Raw genomic sequence first — 19,605 nt, 5'->3', positions numbered from 1 at the left:
TGGCGCTCGGCACTGCAGTTATTCTCCAGAGATCAAGAGTGCTGAACACAGTTTGCTATCTAACAGACGAATCACAAACCGATTGAGCTTCTCAAGCAGCTGCCGTAGAGACATAGCTCTTATTGTGAAAGAGGAAAGCGGAAGTGCGGCGTGTTGGTTGACTCCAGCTGAACCATCGATGCGGTGGGAGATTGTTCTGAACTGCGACCGCGGCCTCGCCAGACGCGGCGGACCGCAGCGATGGACCGCAGGCGCCTGACCGCACACACGAGAAGACCCAGCCACCGGGAGGCCCCGCAGTAGAACCAGCGCAGGTGAGCAGACTCACGTCACATCACGGACGTGTGCGTGCGGCTGCTAACGTCTCCTGTCTCTCCAGACACCATGAAGGCTGCTCTCTAGACACGCGACGGAAAATGAGCTACAGGGTACTTTCCTCTTCATCATCATCATCATCATCATCATCATCTGCTGCATCGCATCATCGCAACAGCGTTTTCAGCAGAGCACAGAACTCCATCACTATCTGAGGACTCTCTCCATCCACATCAGAGCAGCAGGCAGCCTCATCATCAGCACCGTCTTCATCATCATCCTCACCGTCGTGATCCGAGCAACCACCTTGATCTGCATCACTTTATCTTCAGAGCCACCAACTGCACCACATCTTCATTATCATCATAGCACTCGACTTCATCTTCATCAGAGCAGCAACTTCATCATCGTCACTTTACCATCATCTTCATTTTCATCATCGTTGCATCTTCTTCAGAGCAACCACCATCACCACCATCATCATCATCGTGATCAGAGCAACCACCTTGATCTTCATCACTTTATCATCAGATCCACCAACTTCATCACATCTTCATCAGAGCAGCAACTTCATCATCTTCATCATCAGTTCATCAGAGCAACCACCGTAGTCATCACCACATCTTCATCTTCATCAGAGCAACCGCCTTCATCATCTTCATCAGCACATCATCATCGGAGCAACCACCTCAGTCATCATCACGTTTTCTTCATCATCATCACCATCTCCATCACAGCTTCACCAGAACAACCAACCGCATCATCAGAGGAGCAGCCTTCCCTTCCATCATTGTCACATCTTCATCATGGTCACATCTTCGTCACGCGAGCCATGTCTCTGTCCCTCTCTGCAGATCTCCGGGGCGACGATGGACCGCGTCAGCTTGCTGTGGCGCCTGCGGCGGCGTGCTCGCCGCGGTGCTCTCTGCATGGCCTTCTTCTGTGTCTTGATGGCGCTGCTCTATGCTTTCTGCGCCGAGAACAGTGTGTCAGTCACAGACGCCATCTTCGGAGTCCGAGCACGCACCCGGGCTCAGCCTCGGACCAACTCGGTCATAAAGGTGAGTTCTTGAGGTAAACCGCAGGCCGTGACCTGGAACAGCTCTGGCAGCCTGGATGTGAGTGGCAGCTCTCACCACACTCTTCTCTCGGAACTGTACATCCATGTGTTGCAGGTCATTCGTGGCGCCAAACCTGTCTTCATTGACCCTCAGAAGCTTCCGGGCGTGGTCCCTGGCAATCGCCACCATCCCATACCGGTGCTGTCCTCGCCAAACCACACTCTGCTGGAGTCCAGCTCACACAACCCGCCCAAAGAGTCGGCGGGGTTCTTCTGGCGCTTGCTGCCGCGGAGTTTCGCGCGAGCGTTGGACTCGTTGTTTGGAGGCCGGCGCCACAGCGAGCTCCGCACTAAAGGTACTGACGCTGAATTCTTCGGGCCCAATGGACTTCTGGGTGAAGTGTGGGACGACCAGATGTCCAGCAGCATGCTGGGAACCAGACTGAAGAAGGTGGTGCAGAACTACCAGGTATGTGTGAGACACTTAAGTTTTGCACAAGTTTGATCATCACACACTCAACTTTTTGGGACCAGGCCATGAACAAGTACGGCGTGGAGTTCTCCAGCCAGAGTATCCCGAGTCGCCCCCGACTGAGTGGGCCAGAGCTTCTTTGCCAGCTCAAAGACAACGTTAATGTCACCAGCTTAACATCGGACCTGTACCCGTTCTCCTCCCTGCCCTGGGCCTCCCAGCTGCCCCCAAAGCCACTGACCTCTGACCTGGGTCCTTATAAGAACTGCGCTGTGGTGTCGTCCGCTGGGTCGCTGCGTTTCTCTGGGCTTGGAAAAGAGATAGGTTGGTGACCGCTTTGGACCATGACTTCCTCGGAAGTCACCCACCCTGAGGATGTTTTCTGTTTTTTAAGATTCCCATGATGCAGTGTTGCGCTTCAATGCTGCACCCACCGCCGGCTACGAGAAGGACGTGGGCTCTAAAACCACCATTCGCCTCATCAATTCACAGGTGAGTCTTCAGGTCTGTGTCCACAGCAGCCGGTTCTCATGCTACTGTGACTCGCAGGTCATGTCCTCTGAGGACCATCGCTTCCTGTCCAGTTCCCTGTACAGCTCAGGTGTGTTAGTGGCCTGGGACCCGGCGCCGTTCTCCGCGGACCTCACACAGGTGAGGCGCGTGAAAGAAAGCGGGATGGTGACATCATCTGAGACGGTTATTTTGTGTGTCCACCAGTGGTTCAACCAGACGGACTATCCGATTTTCGGTCAGTACCAGCGGTACCGGAGGCTCCACCCGCTGCAGCCCTTCTACATCCTCCACCCCCATCTGGAGTGGCAGCTGTGGCAACGCATCCAGGACAACATGCTGGAGCCGATCCAGAAGAACCCGCCGTCCTCTGGCCTGCTGGGTATGTGGGTTCACCGCCACTGCGCTCGCGGTAACTTAACTTCAGGATGACGTGTTGGGTTCCTCTTCCCAGGCACGGTGCTGATGATGTCCCTGTGCGAGGCGGTGCACGTGTACGAATTCCTGCCGTCACGGCGGAAAACAGAGCTCTGTCATTACTACCAACGCTTCTACGACGCCGCCTGCACGCTCGGCGCCTACCACCCGCTGCTGTACGAGAAGAACCTGGTCAAGAGAATGAACCGCGGGTCGGACCGGGACATTTACACCCACGGACGGGTCACTCTGCCTGGCTTTGGTCAAATCAACTGCAATACCACGGCAGCTACTGCATGATGACATCAGAACTGGGGAGGTCCGCGGTCCTCCTGCTGACACGCCCCCACACCTGCTCCATTCCTGCACAAGTGAAGGCTCCAGTAACAGTTAGCTTTCCATTCCCATCGTTCATCTATAGGAGGAAACCTCAGCGACACCCCGGCCAGGTCCAGCGAACCTCAGTGCATGGGATTTGTGAGTGAGAACATTTACGTCGGGTCTCAGACCAGGACGTCACTAAGGTTTCTGACACGTGAAGGTGAAGAAAGAAGCTCTTTAGCTGCGTTCTCAGTCGGCTTTTATTAGGACGTGCGTTTACAAACGGCGATGCACACCCCGACCTTTGACCTCAGTTATAGTCCGACATCTTCAGCTCAGCAGACAGAAAAGGCCTGTTTGCTTCATCGTTTCGGTTTCTGAGCTTGTGTTCGCCTGAAGGTCACCTGAGATTTGGTCGCTTCTGTGAAGATTCTGTTCAAAGAATCCTCATCATCATCGTCGTCGTCATCTTGAAGCTCGATGATGTCACTGCAAGCAAGTCAGGACAACAGTGTTGTTGACTCGAGAAGGTCTGTGACCTTTGACATGTGAAACAACACTCGGAGTCCTACTTTGGCTTTACTCTCGAACTTGACGGACACGGCTGGACCCTGGAACCTGATGGGCCTGGTCGGACCCCAGAACCACGCTGAGCTGCACGAGAGAGTTAAATCAACATGATGTAGTCATCGGATTTTCAGCCACTAGGTGGCGCTCTGACACCATTATCAAGACACCAGACTGCTGTAAGAGTCTCGTCCGCTTGTTTCACACTGGAAACTCATGAAATTAAAATGATTTAAAAAACGCTGACTCATCATTGAGAGAGAAGGGTACCAGTGTCTGCGGAGTCGCTCTGCTCCAGGGCGGACAGCAGGGTTCCTCTCTGTGGGGTCAGAGACGGAGTCAGGTGAATACAGAAAGCACAGGGCAGCAGGAGACACCAGCACCTACAGCAGGCTTGACGGACAGCTGCATGCAGAGCTGGGTGTGGCGACTGTAGCTGCTCAGCGGAACCATTGTCTGGCAGACGTAGCACTTCTCCTGGACGCTGCAAGTCACAGACGGGACAGTTTGAAATGTGAGACGATGTTCGCCCACAGCTCAAGGAAACCGGGAACCTAAATGAGACTAGTAATGAGTGAACAGTGAGTGACCTCTCTGCGGCTCCTTTTCTTCGTCTCTTCCTTGGCCGAACTGGAGAATCTAAACACAAACACCAAGCCTTCAGCAGCAGCTTTGGCAAAACAGGAGGGAGCGGCGCGAGTCAGACCGTGGTCGCTGTCGTCCGCAGACTTGTTCTTGTCTCCTTCACAGTAGGCCGCGTGCATCTCCACGTCTGCCAGCGGAAAGGAGAGCTGGCAGATGGGACAGTTGACCGTGCTCTGAGGGCTCAGAGAGGGATCGGCGGAGGGACGGCTTCCGCTCTTCACCTCATGTATCTCCTCCACATCGGAAGACGAGCTGTCATTTTTCTTTTCATCAGCTTCCTCAACTTCTTCTTCATCACCTGGAAATACTTGTCGGTCAGCAAACAAATGGGCTACTGGTTCTGCATCGAGGTCAGGAGCTTACAGTCTGGCACCACGATCTCCTTGACCTCCAGCGGAGAGGCACGGCTTTGCGGAGAACATGACAGTCCGTCTCTCACAGACATCCGACAGAGGCGCTCACTGACCCTTCCTTTCAGACACTGGTCTTCACCATCTTCATCATCATCACAGTCTTTGTCAGTCAGCTGCGTCTCTAAGTCCAGAATGAGAAGAGAGGCGGGTCAGTGTGCACACACACACACACACACACACACACACACACACACACACACACACACACACACACACACACACACACACACACACACACACACACACACACACACACACACACACACACACACACACACACACACACACACACACACACACACACACACACACACACACACACACACACACACACCTGGACAGGTGTTACAGTCCATGTCCTGAAGATCTTCGTCCAGATCTCTGCACTTCCCAGGATCAACGTCAGCGCCTTGGTTCCCATCGTCCCCGCTGCCATGGTCACATGTTACCAACACTCTGACAAACATGGCGCTCGCTGACGCTCCTACCTGCCTATCTGTTGCGAAGCCTCAGCTTCAGTCTGTGGCGGCGAGGGAGCGTTCTGTAGATACAAATATATCTAAGTCACACTCCTCAGGGGCGCATGGAAGCGAGTCGGTACCGTCTCAGGCAGGACGCCGTCGCTCCACTGGGCTTTCCTCAGCAGCAACCTTCGAGCTTCTTTAAGACTCCGGCTGTAAGTGTCCAACTGAGTCACGATCACCTGAACACACACACGGGTCTGAACACTCCTCATCCATCAGCCGCGTATGCCGGTCGAACCTGAGTGTACTCGTCTGGGTCCAGACTTCTGGGACAGAATGGGACGCCCCAGTAGTACTGGACCGTTGGCTGGCCCTCAGCTGGTCCTCCCTGGCTCCTCAGTCGCGGGTCCACACAGGGATCCACCCTTGATGATGAGGAACTGTGAAAAACACGACACTCTAAACCACATCCAACTCTCAGAGACATGGAACTGGACCAACACCTGCCGGGTCCGTTTGCAGTGGCGGGAGTCCAGCCGCTGCCTGTTTCCTGATGAAAGACCGGGCTCCGTGACTCCTGAAAATCAGACCAAATCTGTGGATATCTGAGGAGTGAGAGTTCACCGTTCACCTGCCCGGAGCACTGACCCTCACGTCCTCGTCTTCATCTGACCAGCGCAGCGTCATGTCATAAGATCTCACAGTGACTTCTGGAAGATACGCAGGTTTAATCTCGGACGCTCAGTTGACCTACCCGACACCACCGCAGCGGTCCTCACCAGAGTCCTCAGCCTGGATAGCGACACAGAACACGGAGTCAGCGGGTGTGTGTCTGCAGCCGAGGTCCACACCGTGAGCTCACCTGATGGTTCATCTCAACAGAGTCAGCAAGACCTTCCTTGTCCAAGAGCCGAGGCGAGCGCTCAGGTCCAGAAGGTCCACAGGGGCTGTTGGTGAACTGGAGTGTCTTCCCGGCTCCAGTTCCCCTCACATCCACCAGGGGGCTGCAGGGAGTTCTGGGGAAAGTGGGGCTGATGCTTCGGTGTGAGGGTGATAAACTTTCCAGTGAGCAATTGCTGGAGATAAAACCTCCAAAAGGAAAGTCCTGGTCGGCGTGCGAGACGTCACATGCTCTCTGGGGAAAGACAAGCACCAGTGAGGCTCTGTGAGGTGAGGAGGAATGGTGCTCGTCACCTGCTGGAGCTCCAGACCAGACGAAACGGGCCGATGATCAGGTTCACCTGGACACACGTGAGAATGTCCGAGCGTTGTGGCCGCAGTGACACGACAGACGGATAGAGAGGCGCTACCTTTCAGGAGACTCTGCTCCGGCGTCTGACCCACCATCTGCAAGAGAGGAGCAAACAGTCAGAACCGGCAGGTCCTCCAGAGGCGACCTGAGGTACTGCAGCTGGGACTCACACTTTGGTGGACGGCCTCGCTCACATCACCCTCTTCCTCTTGGGATGGGTTGGCGCCGGCTTCCTGTTCACTGAGCCGCAGTGCCAGTTGCATCATCTCGTCCTCAGTCATCTCTGGACACACAGACTAAACTTCAGAACCGCTGCTCGCTATTATCACTCCATCTGCGGTTTGAAGACCTCCAGACAGGATGCTACAGGCTACTGAACCTAGCAAACAAGTGCAAACATTTCTATTCCTGCATCCTGAGCTCCTTTCTTTACTGACCTCTGTGCTTATTGAGTCTCCGCCTCCAGCGTTTTTCTCTCGCCGACAACGATGCGAGCGAATCGTGCTCACATGTTAGATCAACCTGAAACAACCGAGACGTGAGTTTCTTCATGAAACTCAACTGGGATGGGCTGCTCACCTGCTGACTCTCCATAGCTCCAGTCCAGTGGTTCCACACCAGGTTTACTGAGCAGTTTCTTCAGCCATTCACAACAGCAGCCTGGTCAATACGCAAGCACAGTCACGTGATCACCTCAATATTAAATCCACAAACACACAGGAAGTCTCACGTGTCAAGTGGAAACATCTTGAATGACACCATCTTTAAACATATGAGTGACGTCAGGCCAACCAGAGGAGAAACAAAGAGGAGGACGAACTTTTGTAACGTCCTCTGGTGACCGCGTCTCAAATTACAAACACAAAATATTACGTATAAAGACGTTCATTTCCAGGTGTGTAGACAACCGCCACGGCGGGTTTTACAGGACACTAAGTTCGACTTTATTATTTCTTCAAGAATTCAAGTCTTCTACTTGTTCTGTTCGACTTGAAACCGCGGGACTCCGCGGTCAAATGTTTCGGTTTTGAGGCTAATGTCCAGCCTGCCCGGTGCTTACCTCCATCAACATCAACATTTCTGGCCGAAGATAAAGTTTGGACCTAAAGTGACCGCTGACTCATCAGACGGCACATTCCTCCACTCGGATGAGGAGAAGTGGACGGTTCAAACTCAACTCGGCAACTGCTCGGTCCGGTTCGGCTCGGCGATAAATCTCATCCAAGTTTGTTCTTCCTGCCGTCACTTTCGCCGCGCCATGTTTATGTCTGCACGTCATGACGTCAGGGCATGACGTAGATTGCGTGGTGCTTGAGGGTATCGGTGAGTGAAACCTATACTGCCCCCTCTTGGACAGGGGTGGTACGTCCTTTCTTCATGCTGCTCACTGACGACTTGCACAAGAGTGAAATCCTTCTCCAGAAAGTGTTTCACAAAGGAACTGAAAAACATACATTATTTTTAAGATTTTCAGTAGGACCACCCCTTGTCTGGAGATGACAGTGAAGAAGAAAGTGAAGTGTCAGTTTAGTGTCGGGTGACGCCAAGATCATCCAGAGAAACCAGAAACAACTGCAACGTTCACAACCAGTCGATAATAAAGTTTAATATTTCAGTTTACAGTTGGAGCCACTGGAATCAGTCGGTGCGTGAGGAGGCGCAGTTTCATGTCTTTGTTCGTCTGATTCCACTTTGATGATGGAAACTTAACAGTCAAAGGTTGAGTCCATTTTAAAATGTCCACATCCAATGATGAAAAATATTCATATATATATATATATGTATATATATAAAAAAAACACCAAAGAAATGAACGATGAAGCAGCAGCATCACTAATTCACAAAACGTTTGGCACTCGAGGACTCATCGTGTCAACGTCTCGACGCGGCTGTTTGGCACTCGGTAAGGCACAAACGTGGAAGAAAATGAGACCTAACAAGCAGAAGGAGGGCAGGTTCACGTCACTGAGTCCCTTAGAACCGAAACAATATTTGATCGATAGTTTTCTCCACAGATCAGAGAAGTTAACATGAAGCTGAAAAACTACAGTACAGATGTGATCAGCCATCAGTTGATGCATAGCATCATCATCACCACCGTGATGTCATCGGGTTTGTCTCAATAAAACGTCCACAGAACATAGCTCAGAGCAAACTTTTGATTGACACCAAGTAAACAGCAGGTCTTCACGGACACGTTGAACATTTGACATTCTGCCGTGGGACCCTGGAGCAGTGACACCAGGCGCGACTCTTGAGTGTCAATCAAAAAACTGGTGTGAACTCCTGTGCTGTTGAAGACCTACGTGGTCATCATCACCATCATGGTTTTAGTGTTTCACTTAGTTTTCTTTGACTCAGTTCACCTCAGCTCTGCTGGGTCAGAACCAGGGAACCAGACTGGGTGAGAACAGTGGTCTGCTCATCCAGGAGAACCTCCCTACCCCGCTCCACCTCGTCGCCTTTGACAAACTCCACCTGAATGGTTGTAGAGTCCACAGAAGTCGGGTCCTTCTGGTCCAGATGTTGGTTGCCACTAGCGCCCGCCGCCACCTCTTCCTTAACCTCATTCGCTTCCAGTTCCTCCTTGCTCACCAAGTTCTCCACTGCCAGCCCAGGTTCAGCAGACAAAAATTTACTTAACCTCATTCCATTCAGATCTTCCTCCAGTTTAACCTGGAACGGTGGCAGACCCAGCAGAAAGGCCCTGATACGGCTGGGAGAACTGAGGTCAGCTGGTTCCTCCTGGTCCTTCACCACAACATTGGAGTCCTCTTTGCCAGTTCCTCCGGAGACGATGCTCTCAGGCGGCTCTGTGGTGCCACTCTTGACCTTCTTATTTGTGGGGCTAGTTGGGCTTGTCTGCTGCCCCTGGCCGTCCGTGCTGGGTCTCTTCCCCAGGAATCTCTTGCTGAGGTTGAGGGGCAGCGACTGGTCAGGGGGAGGAGTGATGGGAGATGGCGGGTTCTTGGGGCTCATGTCCTGTGACAGGGCTTCAGACAGTCGGCGAGTGAAGGTCTGGAACTGAGAAGAACCCAAACGAGTTCTCATTAACTGTCGGACCTGAACACTGCAGTCAAGATCCAGAGGTAAGACCCGAAGAGGGGGCATTGGAGGTCGGGTCCTGCTGTCCTTGTTGTTCTGCTGGTGCAGAAGGTGGGGCTGATGCAGAGTCTGGTGTCGGGGGGACTGCGGGGTCTCCTGTGTCGGCTTGATGTTGTAAATGTTCAGGTGGTCCTGCGTCGGGTTTTGAGCCGTCAAGGCCGGACCCTTCTTGAGGCCGGCACGGTTGGTCAGAACATCCAGAGGGCACACGCTCTTGAGAGGGCTGAAGTTGTCCAAAGACCCGCTGATCACATGACACGGCAGCGTGGGGAGCAACACACCCGAAGCCACATTCCGGGCCGGGTCCGGCTTGTGCTCGACTACTTTGGTCTGGAACGGGAGGAAAGGAGACGCCATCGGTGAGAGGTCAGGGGTCAGCGGCACGTGGGTGGGGAAGATGGCAGCTTGGAACGGCTTCGACACCTGGAGGAGAGAAGAAGACACAAGCTGCTCATTCTGCTGGAGAGAGACGCCTGTCCACCTGGTGAGAGCAACTACCTGGAGTGGGTTGCTGAGGGCCGTGGTCGGAGCTATAGCCCGAGGTGGGAGCAAGCCCCACTGAGGGAGCGCCACCTTGTTCAGCCCGGAGGACTTGTTGCGTTTTCCCGGTGGTCGCCCGCGGCCTCGCTTCACCACCACACTGCCGTCTGGGTTCCTGATCTACTCCGAGACAGAAAGAGAGAAGTCAGATGGGTCACAGCCCGAAACGGCAGCAGTCACATGGCAAACTGACCACTGAAGGAGCAGCGTCAATCTTGGGTTTAGAGCCTGGTTTTCTTCCCCTTGGAAATGGTTTTCGACCTCTGACCCCTTTGGGTTTTCTGGAAATGGAAGATTCTGGGATTTCCTCAAGCTTTCCGCCAGTTCCCAGGTGGCGCTCGTACGGAAGCATCAACCTGGGAATCACATGTGGTCGTGAGCATGTGCGTGGTGGTGGTGGTGCGTGTGATGGGCGTGAAGCAGGCGAACCTTTCGTAGTGTCGGCGGGTGCACGTGGCGGCGCTGGTGCTGCTGGGACAGCCCCCCAGCTCATTGTACACCACCTTCCACAAGCGTTCCGACGTCACCTGACGGACACAAATGAAATCATGTGACCCACAGCTCGGATCCAGGCTGCTGATGGTCTCCTGCTGAACTCAGACTCACCCTGTCGTAGCCACCGAGCCGCTTCACCACCGAGTACATGAGGAACAGATTGACTGGGGGAAAAAAGACACACTCAGTCTTGGTACAAAGAGAACGTTCTGACCATGTGACTCACTCTTTTTAAATCCCAGGTTTGGGACCTTGTGGATGGGTGAGCCCAGATGCTCCATGAAGGCGAATAGCTGATCCAGGAACAGCTGCTCCTCAGGATCCGGGAGCCAGCCTCCTTCAGAACCAACCTCCACGCTACCCATCACGTTCTCCTGAAGCAAAACAAATAAAACATGTAGCAGTCAGTTTTCACTCAGTTGCTGCAGCCACATGCCGACTGACCTTCATCCTCTCGAGCCAGGAGTCCGGCTGACTCGGAGACTCTCGGCTGTCCCGGTTGGTCTTTTTCCGAGGGCGTCCGCGAAGGCTGAGGGAAGGACTTCCTGTAGGAAAGAGAAAGCCAATGTCACGGACCAGAATGAGGCAAGCGGTTCTGCAGGGCCTCGTTCCTCAGTGGACTTACTGAACTGCCAGGAGAAGCTGGTGCTGTTCTCCAGTGTCGGGTGGTGAAACATTTCCCTGCAGTACATCAGCCGAGTGTTGGGCTGCAGTCGGAGGCCACCCAGCGCCAGGAGGTGGACATCTTCAAGAGACGGACCACTGGCTGCGTCCTGGATCCTTCTCTGGAGGGACCTGAACCGACAATACTGCGGGTAGCTGAGCACTTTGACCCGACGAAGTTCTGCAGGAAGACACACAGGAGGTCATCCATGACTCAGCAAGCGGATTTTTTATGTTCTCGAGAGCGTTCTTACCGCCCGGCTCTTCTTTCAATGGCTTGCCGACCATGCTGCCCGCATCCGCAGCCGACTGGGTTTCAGCTCCGTCGGCTTTGGGCGTCCTCAGCTTCAGACTGCTGCTCCACTCTGAGGGCTGTCCACATGACCAGCGCACCAGGTCCTCCACCCGGACCACCATTTTTCTGGCTACCACCAGAACCTCATCCTGCAGATGAAGAGAACCTGGATCAGAACCTCCGGCTCTGTTTGTGGGTCAGGCTGATCGTACCTCGCCGTGCTCCCGAGTCCGGCCCTTCGGCGTGTCTTCTGGCAGGTAGTAGAGACGAGCACTGGCCAGCAGGTGGTGCTGTGTCCTCTCCTCCCAGAGTAGAGTCACCTGTAAATAGAAACGTGAGCAGAGCTGCAGTGCATTCTGGGGCACCTCGAGGGTCCGGTGAAGCAAGGGATTATGGGAGTTGTGCTGGGTGAGAGTAGATGACAGCTTTTGCTACAGACGATTACTCTGGGGCAAATTAGATGTTTTTCACCTACATTTCTTCAGATCATGAGGGGGCGTAAGAGTGTTTCAATCATAACACATACTTGAATAAAGTAATAAATATTAGAGACAAGGTTGATCAGACAAAAAGTGGGACTAAGAGCTGAGCAGGAAACGTTTATTTTTCATCCTGCATTTCAATTCTTTTAAGTTAATGAAGACAGTAATTGCAAAAAATATATATTTTCCTAAATGAGCATTTAATAATGATTGTAAACAAGCTCAGCGTAAAAGCAAAAAAACAGTATCACAAAAATATGTGGTATTTATAATGTCTTAATATGGCCTAAATGACAGTGATGATTATTTCCATCAACATTGCAATATTAACAATGATTATAAAGATGATTATTCTGATACTATGGTACACATCTGCATTTTTACTGTTTTACTTCAAAAGAAATGATTGAAAAGCAAAGATACATTGAAATTTATTTGAGGAATCATGAATCATGAAAGACCATTGTTCCTGTCCATTTCCGCTCAACACTTCTTGCAAGCAACTATTTAGCGTATGGATTTGTGGGGATAAATGTGGCCAATAACAGGTGGCGACAGACGGGCGCTTAGTTCTCTCGACAGCGAGGACTTAAATTTCTTTCCTCCCAGTCAATGCTCATTGGAACGGCTGCCTACCGGCAATTTTTGCCACCAGTCTTCACATGTCAATGATTGACAGGTCTCACTCAGACACCACAGCGTTGTTCTGTTTTCTTTAATGTGAAACCTCAGCAAACTGACCGGATGTGTGAGAGTTGGTCAGAAAATAATAAATATGTTTGCAAAAATTTTAATATTCTATGGCAGTCTGAAGTCAAAATTATGATCATGATCAAATGTTTGCTGCACAATAAAAATAAAAGTGAAACTATTTGGGAATGTTATAATGCTATGTAATGATAGTGTCATAGCATTTCTCAATTCTTAAAACAAGTATACTCTAATTGTATAAAAACTACAGATAGAAGTTTCAAAACAAGTGAGAAAGTGAGAGAAAAGAAATTTTATTTTGGTGCGTAAAAATGTACTTCCTCATATTACTTATTCCAGAGGAATGTTTTGTTTATTTGTTTATCATGTTCGTTTCTAAACAAAACTCATTATGAAAACAGGACAATAGTGGAGAACTGCTCGCTTTTTTTCTTTGGATTCCCCCAGGAGTGTAAGAGTGTGTTCCCATGGTGGAGAGACAGGCGGCATGACATTGGCTCTCTCTAATAAGGACCTCATCCGTCTCCGTCTCTGATCCAAAATTGCAGCTAATATCAGCCAGGTAGAGACATGGGGTTGTGTTCTTCACTCAAGAAGACACTGTGTAAATACGGAGCACATTACGTCCCACAACAGCTGGAATTAAAGCTAGAATAGTTTTTGTCAATTTCAAAGAAGCATTAGCAGCAATAAGAATAATAACACAAATACATTGAGCAATAAGGTAGCCATTATAGTACGATAGACACTGCAATAAGGAACGCCTCATTTCCCTACTTCAACGGGACTTGGCGCCACAGTTAGCTGGAAACCCTCCATGAGTTCCCCGCGCTCTTACGCTGGCATCGTTACTAGGCAACAGCAGCACTGCACGCACTCTGCTAATGGTAAATATGGAATATATATACATGTATATATATATATATATATATATATATATATATATATATATATATATATGGTAACTGAAATATGTAGCTTATTTTTGGCTTGTGACTTTTTTGGGGCAAGGCAGTTGGACTCCTCCTGGATTTGTGCCTTTGAGCAATGCCCCACCCAACATTTGTAAACCACAAAAAAAGAGCAGTAAAAAAAACTTTTGGAAGAAACAGGATGTACCTCCGCGATACATGGCGACTCCTCGGGGCTCCAGCGGATGAAGTAGAACTCGCCGAGCTTCCACACTTGGACCGGGCTGTCAGGACCAGTTCTACTGCTCACCGACTTGTAGAAGGTGAAACTTCCCCGATGGCAGGAGGGGGCGCCGAGCCACTGGTGAAGGACAAAAGTTTTATTCATTTTACACATGAAACAACTGATACTTTTGAGTCAATTCACAAGCCTCAAACTACTGAATTAAGTTCAGTAACAGTCAAACTCGAGGATGCGCCGTGAATGACGGGTGAGCTCACACTATGTGAAACATTACCACAAAAGGCAGAACAAAGTAGTACAAAAATATAAATGTATACTTAATTCAGCTCTGAGCAAGTAGAGGCAAGCCTTATAATAACTCACCAGGATTTACATGATAGATATATATATATACTAACATGGATGGGATACTGGATAAATCACAAATATTGGAGCAAAACTCTTTTTTTTTGCGATAGAAAACGTTCTATTGGGTTTATTACAGGACAGCTGTGTGTCACTGAACCAGGTAAAATAGTTGTATCTTTCATAACAGCACTGCTGAGGTTGGGTGCTAGGTTTTTTTTAAACTAAGTAGACAGTTTGTTTTTCATTTAAAACTATACGATTTCATTTTCGAAAGTGTCTAAACCCGAACAAGTTCTGCTGCAAGAGGAATTGAACAACATTTGACGAGAATGAAAACAAACAAGGCCACAGTGATGTTGTGGTGCTGCAGTGTTTCGCTGACGCCACTTCAACATTTCAAGGTTTCTCGTCGTTTGTTTGCAGATGATCCGCCACACTGGTCTGAGGAAGTTTGATTTGAATAAAAGACACAAACCCTGTTGACCTTGAGACCCTCGGAACCAGAAGCAACATTTGAGTAAGTGATGTTTTCGGCTTATCCAATTTGAACAGAAATGGGTCATCAGGCGGAGACAAGATGTCGGGGGCAAAAAAAAAAAAATTGAATCTAATATTAAAATCGCTGTCGACAGATTGTGTCGGTTGGAAGCTCTCGGAAGCTTCTGCTGGTGAATATTTGGTGAATATTGTGTTGAGGCGGGTGGGGGTTGGGAAGCAGACTGTCGCCACCAACAAAGAAATAAATCATTAACACAAAATATTAACGCGGAATTCACAACGTCGACGTGACGAGGAGACGTAGCCATCCATCCGGTTGAAAACTTGAGCTGAAATAACTCATTTGTTGTCGGGCGAGAACGAAGTTGACGCGGTATAATAAAGTTTAAATTGAGGCAGGAACTTGGTTCGTGGAAATTTTGGGCAAAAATAAATGAGACGCAGGCGATAAACGGCGCGTTTTAACGCAAACACCCGGTGTATTTATTTGCCTTTCATCTGACGGAACCGCTGGCAAATATGCGGAGAAAGCAGCGATATTTCTGTACGAACAAATAAGCTTTACCTGGATCGCATTGTGCTCCATTGCAGTCCCGCATTCCCTGTGAGGCCCCTCTCCGGTTACACCGCCGGGACGCGCCGGCACACAAACAAGCGCACCAGGAGCGATGGATCGAGGTGTGGCTAAACTTCCAACTTGTCCACATAAACGCGGGTTTTATTCTGCGGACTGAGCCTTCCACCACGATGTGGCTCGCTGTGGGAAGCGGAGGACGCCGTCGACTCACTCGAGTTTTACGCTGAAACACACACACACACGGTACAAAGCTGTGCTGTTCGGCTGGCGCATGCGCAGACGTTAATTTACAGACTATACTGCTGGATTTACAGTTTGATCCAACGGGCCTGAACACGTCAGTTATTACGGCTGCGACTGTGACTCACTGCTGTGCCTCAGTATAGGCGATCAAACGACTCAGTCATTCATTTTCGTTTCTAACTCTCCTTCCTCTACTGGGCTCTTGGGTCTTTCCCAGCGAGAGGCGGGGCCCCTGGATTCACCACACATTGACAGACACATTTAAACAGACTTCTTTTCTTTTTAATAAAATTATTATATCGGAAATATTTGAGTCAACTAGTCTTCATCCTCGCCTTCACTCTCCTCCAGCAGTCGAGTCTGAAGGGCCAGTCTCTGCATAACAGCTGTTACCATGGCAGCGCCTTTCCCACTTCCATCTTCAGAGATGCGAAATGTGATGTCGCACTCTGGTGCCAAAAGACGGACAGTTGCCTGGAGGTCCTCGCTGAAACTGGACAAGACATGGTCAGGACTGAGTGAATTAACGTGTTTGCAGCGAGTGAAGTTACTTGGGATGTTTCCTGTAGACGCTGCCGTCGACTCCCACGGTTGTTTTGAGGTGTTCCAGGTCGCGGTTGACCCGCATGCGAGTGGCGATAGTTGCCAGTGCGGCAGCACAGAGTCGTGCTGAGCGAGAGGAGATGGTGTCACACACCAGACGAACCACATGGACATCGGTCATGTTCCATGTCAAACCCAGATCGGTCAGAATCCTGCGACCGTTCTCATGGCCGACATCAGGCCTGCAGGGACAGTCGTAATGACATCACAGCTGGAGGGGTCACGGCCAACGTGCCGACACTCACTGTTCAATTTCGGAAATGAAACGTGTCTCAAACGCCCCGGGTTTTCGCAACATCTTGCACTGGTCTCCTCCAAACAGCACGTCGTCTTCTGCCATCTTCAGCAGCAGCAGTCTGACGATCTCTCCGAGGTACATGCCTCCAATCATCTTCTCAAAGCTGCAGAAACACCAGCATGTGGACCGTCACCACGGTGGTCACCTCGGAGTGACTCATGCTTACATGTGAACCCCGGGATTGATGGACATTCTGTCCACTTCGACGTCAAACTCAGTCTGAACATCCTTCAGCGAGCCGTCGTCTCCAAAGCCTCCCCACTCTGTGTTGATGCAGATCCGTCCGTCTTCTCCTTCCACCCGCTTCACATTTCTCATCTCCTCCATGTAGCAGGCGTTCGTCCCTGTGCCTGCAGGAGAACGTTTCACACGCTGCCTCAGCAAATCGCTGTATTTTGTCTGTCACACTTTCACAAAAACACGGAGGAGACGTTTGAAAAAGGTCATTGTTATAGTGACCAAATGTTTGGGGTCAGGGCCGAGGTCAGGGCAGTTATATCCCGGGTCCTATCCCAAAATGAGAGTGGAGTCTAGAGTGAGAAAAGACCATGCAATGCAGCCCAGATGGAATGGGGCTGTTGAATGAAGCACCTTTGTTGTAAAAGTGACTCACTATAAAACACTGTTATCACTCATCCTTTTTTACTTTATCACATTACGCCCTCCTCATATAGCATAGCATAGCATAGCATAGCATCCTTGACTCACTCACTCGCGTGATTTTACCTATGATCATGCCGATCTCACAGCTCTGGTCTCTGTAGCCGCAACTCATCATGGTTCCGACAGTGTCATTCACCATAGCGACCGGTCCAATATCAAAGCCCTGAGAAGACCAGCACCTTCAGACTCATGAACCGTATCAAGGGAGTCACCTCTGGTCTCTCACCCCTTGCCTGTGGATGGCATCTCTCAGAAGCTGGACCACGTCGTGTCCCTCTACTCCATCACATTTGAACCCTTTGGTCCACCGGATCAGAACACTCTGGAAACACAAACACGACCGCTGCATCTCTGTTTGTGCCTGTTTATTCGCATCGCAGTCACCTTTCCAATCTCCTTCTGTTCGCAGGGAAAACTGAAGGTGAACCCCAGTGGAAGAACTTGACCCTTCAGATTTTCGGATTCAAGGAATTTCCCGAGACATGCAGCGATGTGGTCGAAGAGCTGGAAGGCAGTTGACAAACCTATTTCCTGTGTCATGCAAGTCGTCTGAACTCAGGCGACAGACCACACACCTGCTCTCCTGATCCAACCATGATGGCTGCTGGAATGGCGCATGTCTCGCTGTCCATTGTGACAACCTTGTTCTGCTCATCCATGACTCGAATGTAAAGAACCCGGAAGTTGGTCCCGCCCAGATCCAGGGCCAGGAAGTCCCCCTTCTCTGTCATGAGCACATCAATGTTTGAGTGGGTCATCCGAGGTCATCCGTGAGTGACCCACCTGTCCCGTCCGGAGTGGCTCTCACAAACGTGGGCAGCATCTTCACAGGAGCCCTGCGATGGGTGTGTCGTCCTAACCCCCGAACCAGATCCTTCTCAAGCCGCTTGGAAATCTCCTGCAACTTCTCCTGAGACAATATGAACGGTTGCAGGTACGACTCCACCTGCGGAGGAGGCGACCATCAGGCTTCTGTTCCACGCCATGACACTGTGGCGATAGATATAGCTCCCACTCATTTTCCATTCCAGTCTCGTCTAGTTTTGTGTTCGAGTCAGAACTTGATGTTGCAAATCATAGGTGTGTTCCTGGATGTGTGGGCTTGTGTGGACACACTGTGTTTGTCTAGCGCGCTGTGATACGCTCATCACAATGAAGCACCCTCATGTTGTGCTTTGTTTATCTCAATAAAGTTGAGTGAATGTACACGGCGGTTTTGCTCTTTAAGACGAGTACGGACAGAAGTATGCGCTGTAGTTTACTTTACTGTTGTGATACACAAGTATGCGGACAGACAACTGGTGACACGCTTAAAAAGACAAAAGTCAAGGAAGGAATTAAATGGTCTGTGGAGGAGGTTGGAAGAAAGACGCTGGGAAGACAAGATGAAGGTGGAGGGACGGTGGATAGAAGTTAAAGGAAGAAGGATAAAGATGGAGGGGTGAATGTGAGAGGAGGAAACTTGATGGTGGAAAGATGAAGAAGGAAGGATGGAGTGGACAACCCATGATGAAAAGAATGAAAGGTTGGTGAAGAGAATGAGTTAAACAAACATGGAGGGGTAACAATGATGAGTCATAAAAAATAAAACAGTACAGAAGAAGACAACACAAGCAATGGAATGAATGGGTGAATAAATGTTGTACCTTGGTTAAAGTGGCTTTTGGGATGTTGGGCGTTTGTTGATTGTTGTTGGTTGCCATAGTGTTGAAGATCTGAAGAAGAAAGACTTGTCAATCAAACACTGAAATGATCACCATTATTTCACGTAGAAGCTCCAGACCAACGCCATCTCATTGACTCTTCACAAACAAAGTCAGCGTGGACAGAGAATGAAACAAGTCCTACCTGTGAGCCCCGTCGTGTCAGTGACAAACCTGCTGGAGTCGGGGAGGTAAATAGTTGTTCTACAGCGCATTTCACATTCCGCTCAGCCAATCAGAGCTTCAGCATGAGGACTATCAAGTTTGAACACAAGCTACAAGTCAACACCCAGAAGCTTGGGCGTGACTCTCATCTGAGAGACTTAAGCAGAGAAGAAACAGAGTTTCCTGTTGCCACACCGACTCTGGGGGAGAACAAGCACATCTACAGTCAGCTGAAGAAAACGATTGCACCACAAGGGACGTGTGGATGGATGTCAGAACCTCAGCGGTGTCTTCATGTCCTCCACCTGTCTCGTGCGACATCTACGGTCAGTTTACACACAGACATTTTTGTCAACTTCAACCTTTACTGTTTAGGAAATCCAAATCACAAGTCCATGCCAGATGATGACAAGTTACCCACACAGCCTTGCGTCACACCCATGATGCAAGCCTCGAGGTATAACGTGGTCCTGTGTGGAGGCGCCCCAGCATGCACTGCAGGAGTGACAGGCCTCAGTTTGAATTCTCTCTGGATATCTGTATACTAGGGTTAGAGAGGCCAGATGGTTTGGACACGTGGAGACAGTGTTGGACCAAGAATGTTGGTGATGAAGAAGAGGAAGAG

The 19,605-nt window shown here is 50.3% G+C and overlaps 4 protein-coding genes across 5 annotated transcripts; 1 reads left to right on the top strand and 3 right to left on the bottom strand.

The window, feature by feature from the left end:
- Nucleotides 1-155: 155 nt before the first annotated feature.
- st6gal1 (ST6 beta-galactosamide alpha-2,6-sialyltranferase 1) lies at nucleotides 156-3,902 on the top strand. 2 transcript variants are annotated; one of them, XM_053847501.1, is made up of 9 exons: nucleotides 156-314; nucleotides 380-428; nucleotides 1,170-1,376; nucleotides 1,491-1,844; nucleotides 1,910-2,171; nucleotides 2,242-2,339; nucleotides 2,397-2,498; nucleotides 2,565-2,739; nucleotides 2,812-3,902. In XM_053847501.1, the coding sequence occupies exons 2-9, from the start codon at nucleotides 417-419 to the stop codon at nucleotides 3,072-3,074; spliced, it is 1,473 nt and encodes a 490-aa protein (XP_053703476.1). In that variant the 5' UTR covers nucleotides 156-314; nucleotides 380-416; the 3' UTR covers nucleotides 3,075-3,902. The 2 variants fall into 2 exon arrangements, with proteins under 2 accessions (XP_053703476.1, XP_053703475.1); XM_053847500.1 differs by lacking the exons at nucleotides 156-314; nucleotides 380-428 and having other exon boundaries at nucleotides 461-1,376.
- On the bottom strand, nucleotides 3,315-6,717 carry uimc1 (ubiquitin interaction motif containing 1). Its single transcript, XM_053846448.1, has 18 exons — nucleotides 6,607-6,717; nucleotides 6,495-6,531; nucleotides 6,379-6,425; nucleotides 6,047-6,319; nucleotides 5,964-5,976; nucleotides 5,833-5,894; nucleotides 5,688-5,761; nucleotides 5,483-5,624; nucleotides 5,322-5,423; nucleotides 5,209-5,261; nucleotides 5,055-5,149; nucleotides 4,671-4,841; nucleotides 4,369-4,605; nucleotides 4,253-4,301; nucleotides 4,050-4,146; nucleotides 3,933-3,981; nucleotides 3,668-3,749; nucleotides 3,315-3,584 (listed from the first exon to the last, which is right to left on the bottom strand). Exons 1-18 carry the CDS (start codon nucleotides 6,715-6,717, stop codon nucleotides 3,458-3,460), a joined length of 1,821 nt encoding a protein of 606 aa, XP_053702423.1. The 3' UTR covers nucleotides 3,315-3,457.
- Nucleotides 6,718-8,031: 1,314 nt separating this feature from the next.
- Nucleotides 8,032-15,559, bottom strand: zgc:77151 (uncharacterized protein LOC337153 homolog). The gene is made up of 12 exons (XM_053847499.1): nucleotides 15,294-15,559; nucleotides 13,847-13,999; nucleotides 11,747-11,854; nucleotides 11,494-11,683; nucleotides 11,202-11,420; nucleotides 11,021-11,121; nucleotides 10,803-10,950; nucleotides 10,688-10,740; nucleotides 10,511-10,608; nucleotides 10,275-10,437; nucleotides 10,040-10,201; nucleotides 8,032-9,964 (listed from the first exon to the last, which is right to left on the bottom strand). Exons 1-12 carry the CDS (start codon nucleotides 15,312-15,314, stop codon nucleotides 8,804-8,806), a joined length of 2,577 nt encoding a protein of 858 aa, XP_053703474.1. The 5' UTR covers nucleotides 15,315-15,559; the 3' UTR covers nucleotides 8,032-8,803.
- Nucleotides 15,560-15,852: 293 nt separating this feature from the next.
- On the bottom strand, nucleotides 15,853-19,071 carry LOC128748589 (hexokinase-2-like). The gene is made up of 11 exons (XM_053847502.1): nucleotides 18,961-19,071; nucleotides 18,759-18,827; nucleotides 17,896-18,058; nucleotides 17,688-17,836; nucleotides 17,497-17,616; nucleotides 17,339-17,434; nucleotides 17,176-17,275; nucleotides 16,616-16,799; nucleotides 16,397-16,552; nucleotides 16,100-16,333; nucleotides 15,853-16,041 (listed from the first exon to the last, which is right to left on the bottom strand). Exons 2-11 carry the CDS (start codon nucleotides 18,813-18,815, stop codon nucleotides 15,867-15,869), a joined length of 1,434 nt encoding a protein of 477 aa, XP_053703477.1. The 5' UTR covers nucleotides 18,816-18,827; nucleotides 18,961-19,071; the 3' UTR covers nucleotides 15,853-15,866.
- Nucleotides 19,072-19,605: the final 534 nt, after the last annotated feature.

This window comes from Synchiropus splendidus, chromosome 17, assembly GCF_027744825.2.
Source record: "Synchiropus splendidus isolate RoL2022-P1 chromosome 17, RoL_Sspl_1.0, whole genome shotgun sequence".
NCBI lineage: Eukaryota > Metazoa > Chordata > Actinopteri > Syngnathiformes > Callionymidae > Synchiropus > Synchiropus splendidus.
This window is presented reverse-complemented; position numbering and strand designations above follow the sequence as displayed.

Bases quoted from the DNA above. Each gene is read 5' to 3' on its own strand.
- st6gal1 (XM_053847500.1), top strand. From the start codon at position 1,122: ATGGTCACATCTTCGTCACGCGAGCCATGTCTCTGTCCCTCTCTGCAG. The intron at 1,377-1,490 runs GTGAGTTCTTGA...CATGTGTTGCAG, and splicing joins GGACCAACTCGGTCATAAAG to GTCATTCGTGGCGCCAAACC. The intron at 1,845-1,909 runs GTATGTGTGAGA...TTTTGGGACCAG, and splicing joins AGGTGGTGCAGAACTACCAG to GCCATGAACAAGTACGGCGT.
- uimc1 (XM_053846448.1), bottom strand. From the start codon at position 6,717: ATGACTGAGGACGAGATGATGCAACTGGCACTGCGGCTCAGTGAACAG. The intron at 6,532-6,606 runs GTGAGTCCCAGC...CCTCTCTTGCAG, and splicing joins GCGAGGCCGTCCACCAAAGT to ATGGTGGGTCAGACGCCGGA. The intron at 5,625-5,687 runs GTGTTGGTCCAG...TGTTTTTCACAG, and splicing joins ACTGCAAACGGACCCGGCAG to TTCCTCATCATCAAGGGTGG.
- zgc:77151 (XM_053847499.1), bottom strand. From the start codon at position 15,314: ATGGAGCACAATGCGATCCAG. The intron at 11,855-13,846 runs GTACATCCTGTT...TTCTATTTACAG, and splicing joins AGTCGCCATGTATCGCGGAG to GTGACTCTACTCTGGGAGGA. The intron at 9,965-10,039 runs GTAGTTGCTCTC...TCTCTCCTCCAG, and splicing joins CCCTCAGCAACCCACTCCAG to GTGTCGAAGCCGTTCCAAGC.
- LOC128748589 (XM_053847502.1), bottom strand. From the start codon at position 18,815: ATGGCAACCAACAACAATCAACAAACGCCCAACATCCCAAAAGCCACT. The intron at 17,837-17,895 runs GTGGGTCACTCA...TGCTCATGACAG, and splicing joins AGCCACTCCGGACGGGACAG to AGAAGGGGGACTTCCTGGCC. The intron at 17,435-17,496 runs GTGACTGCGATG...TTGTGTTTCCAG, and splicing joins AACAGAAGGAGATTGGAAAG to AGTGTTCTGATCCGGTGGAC.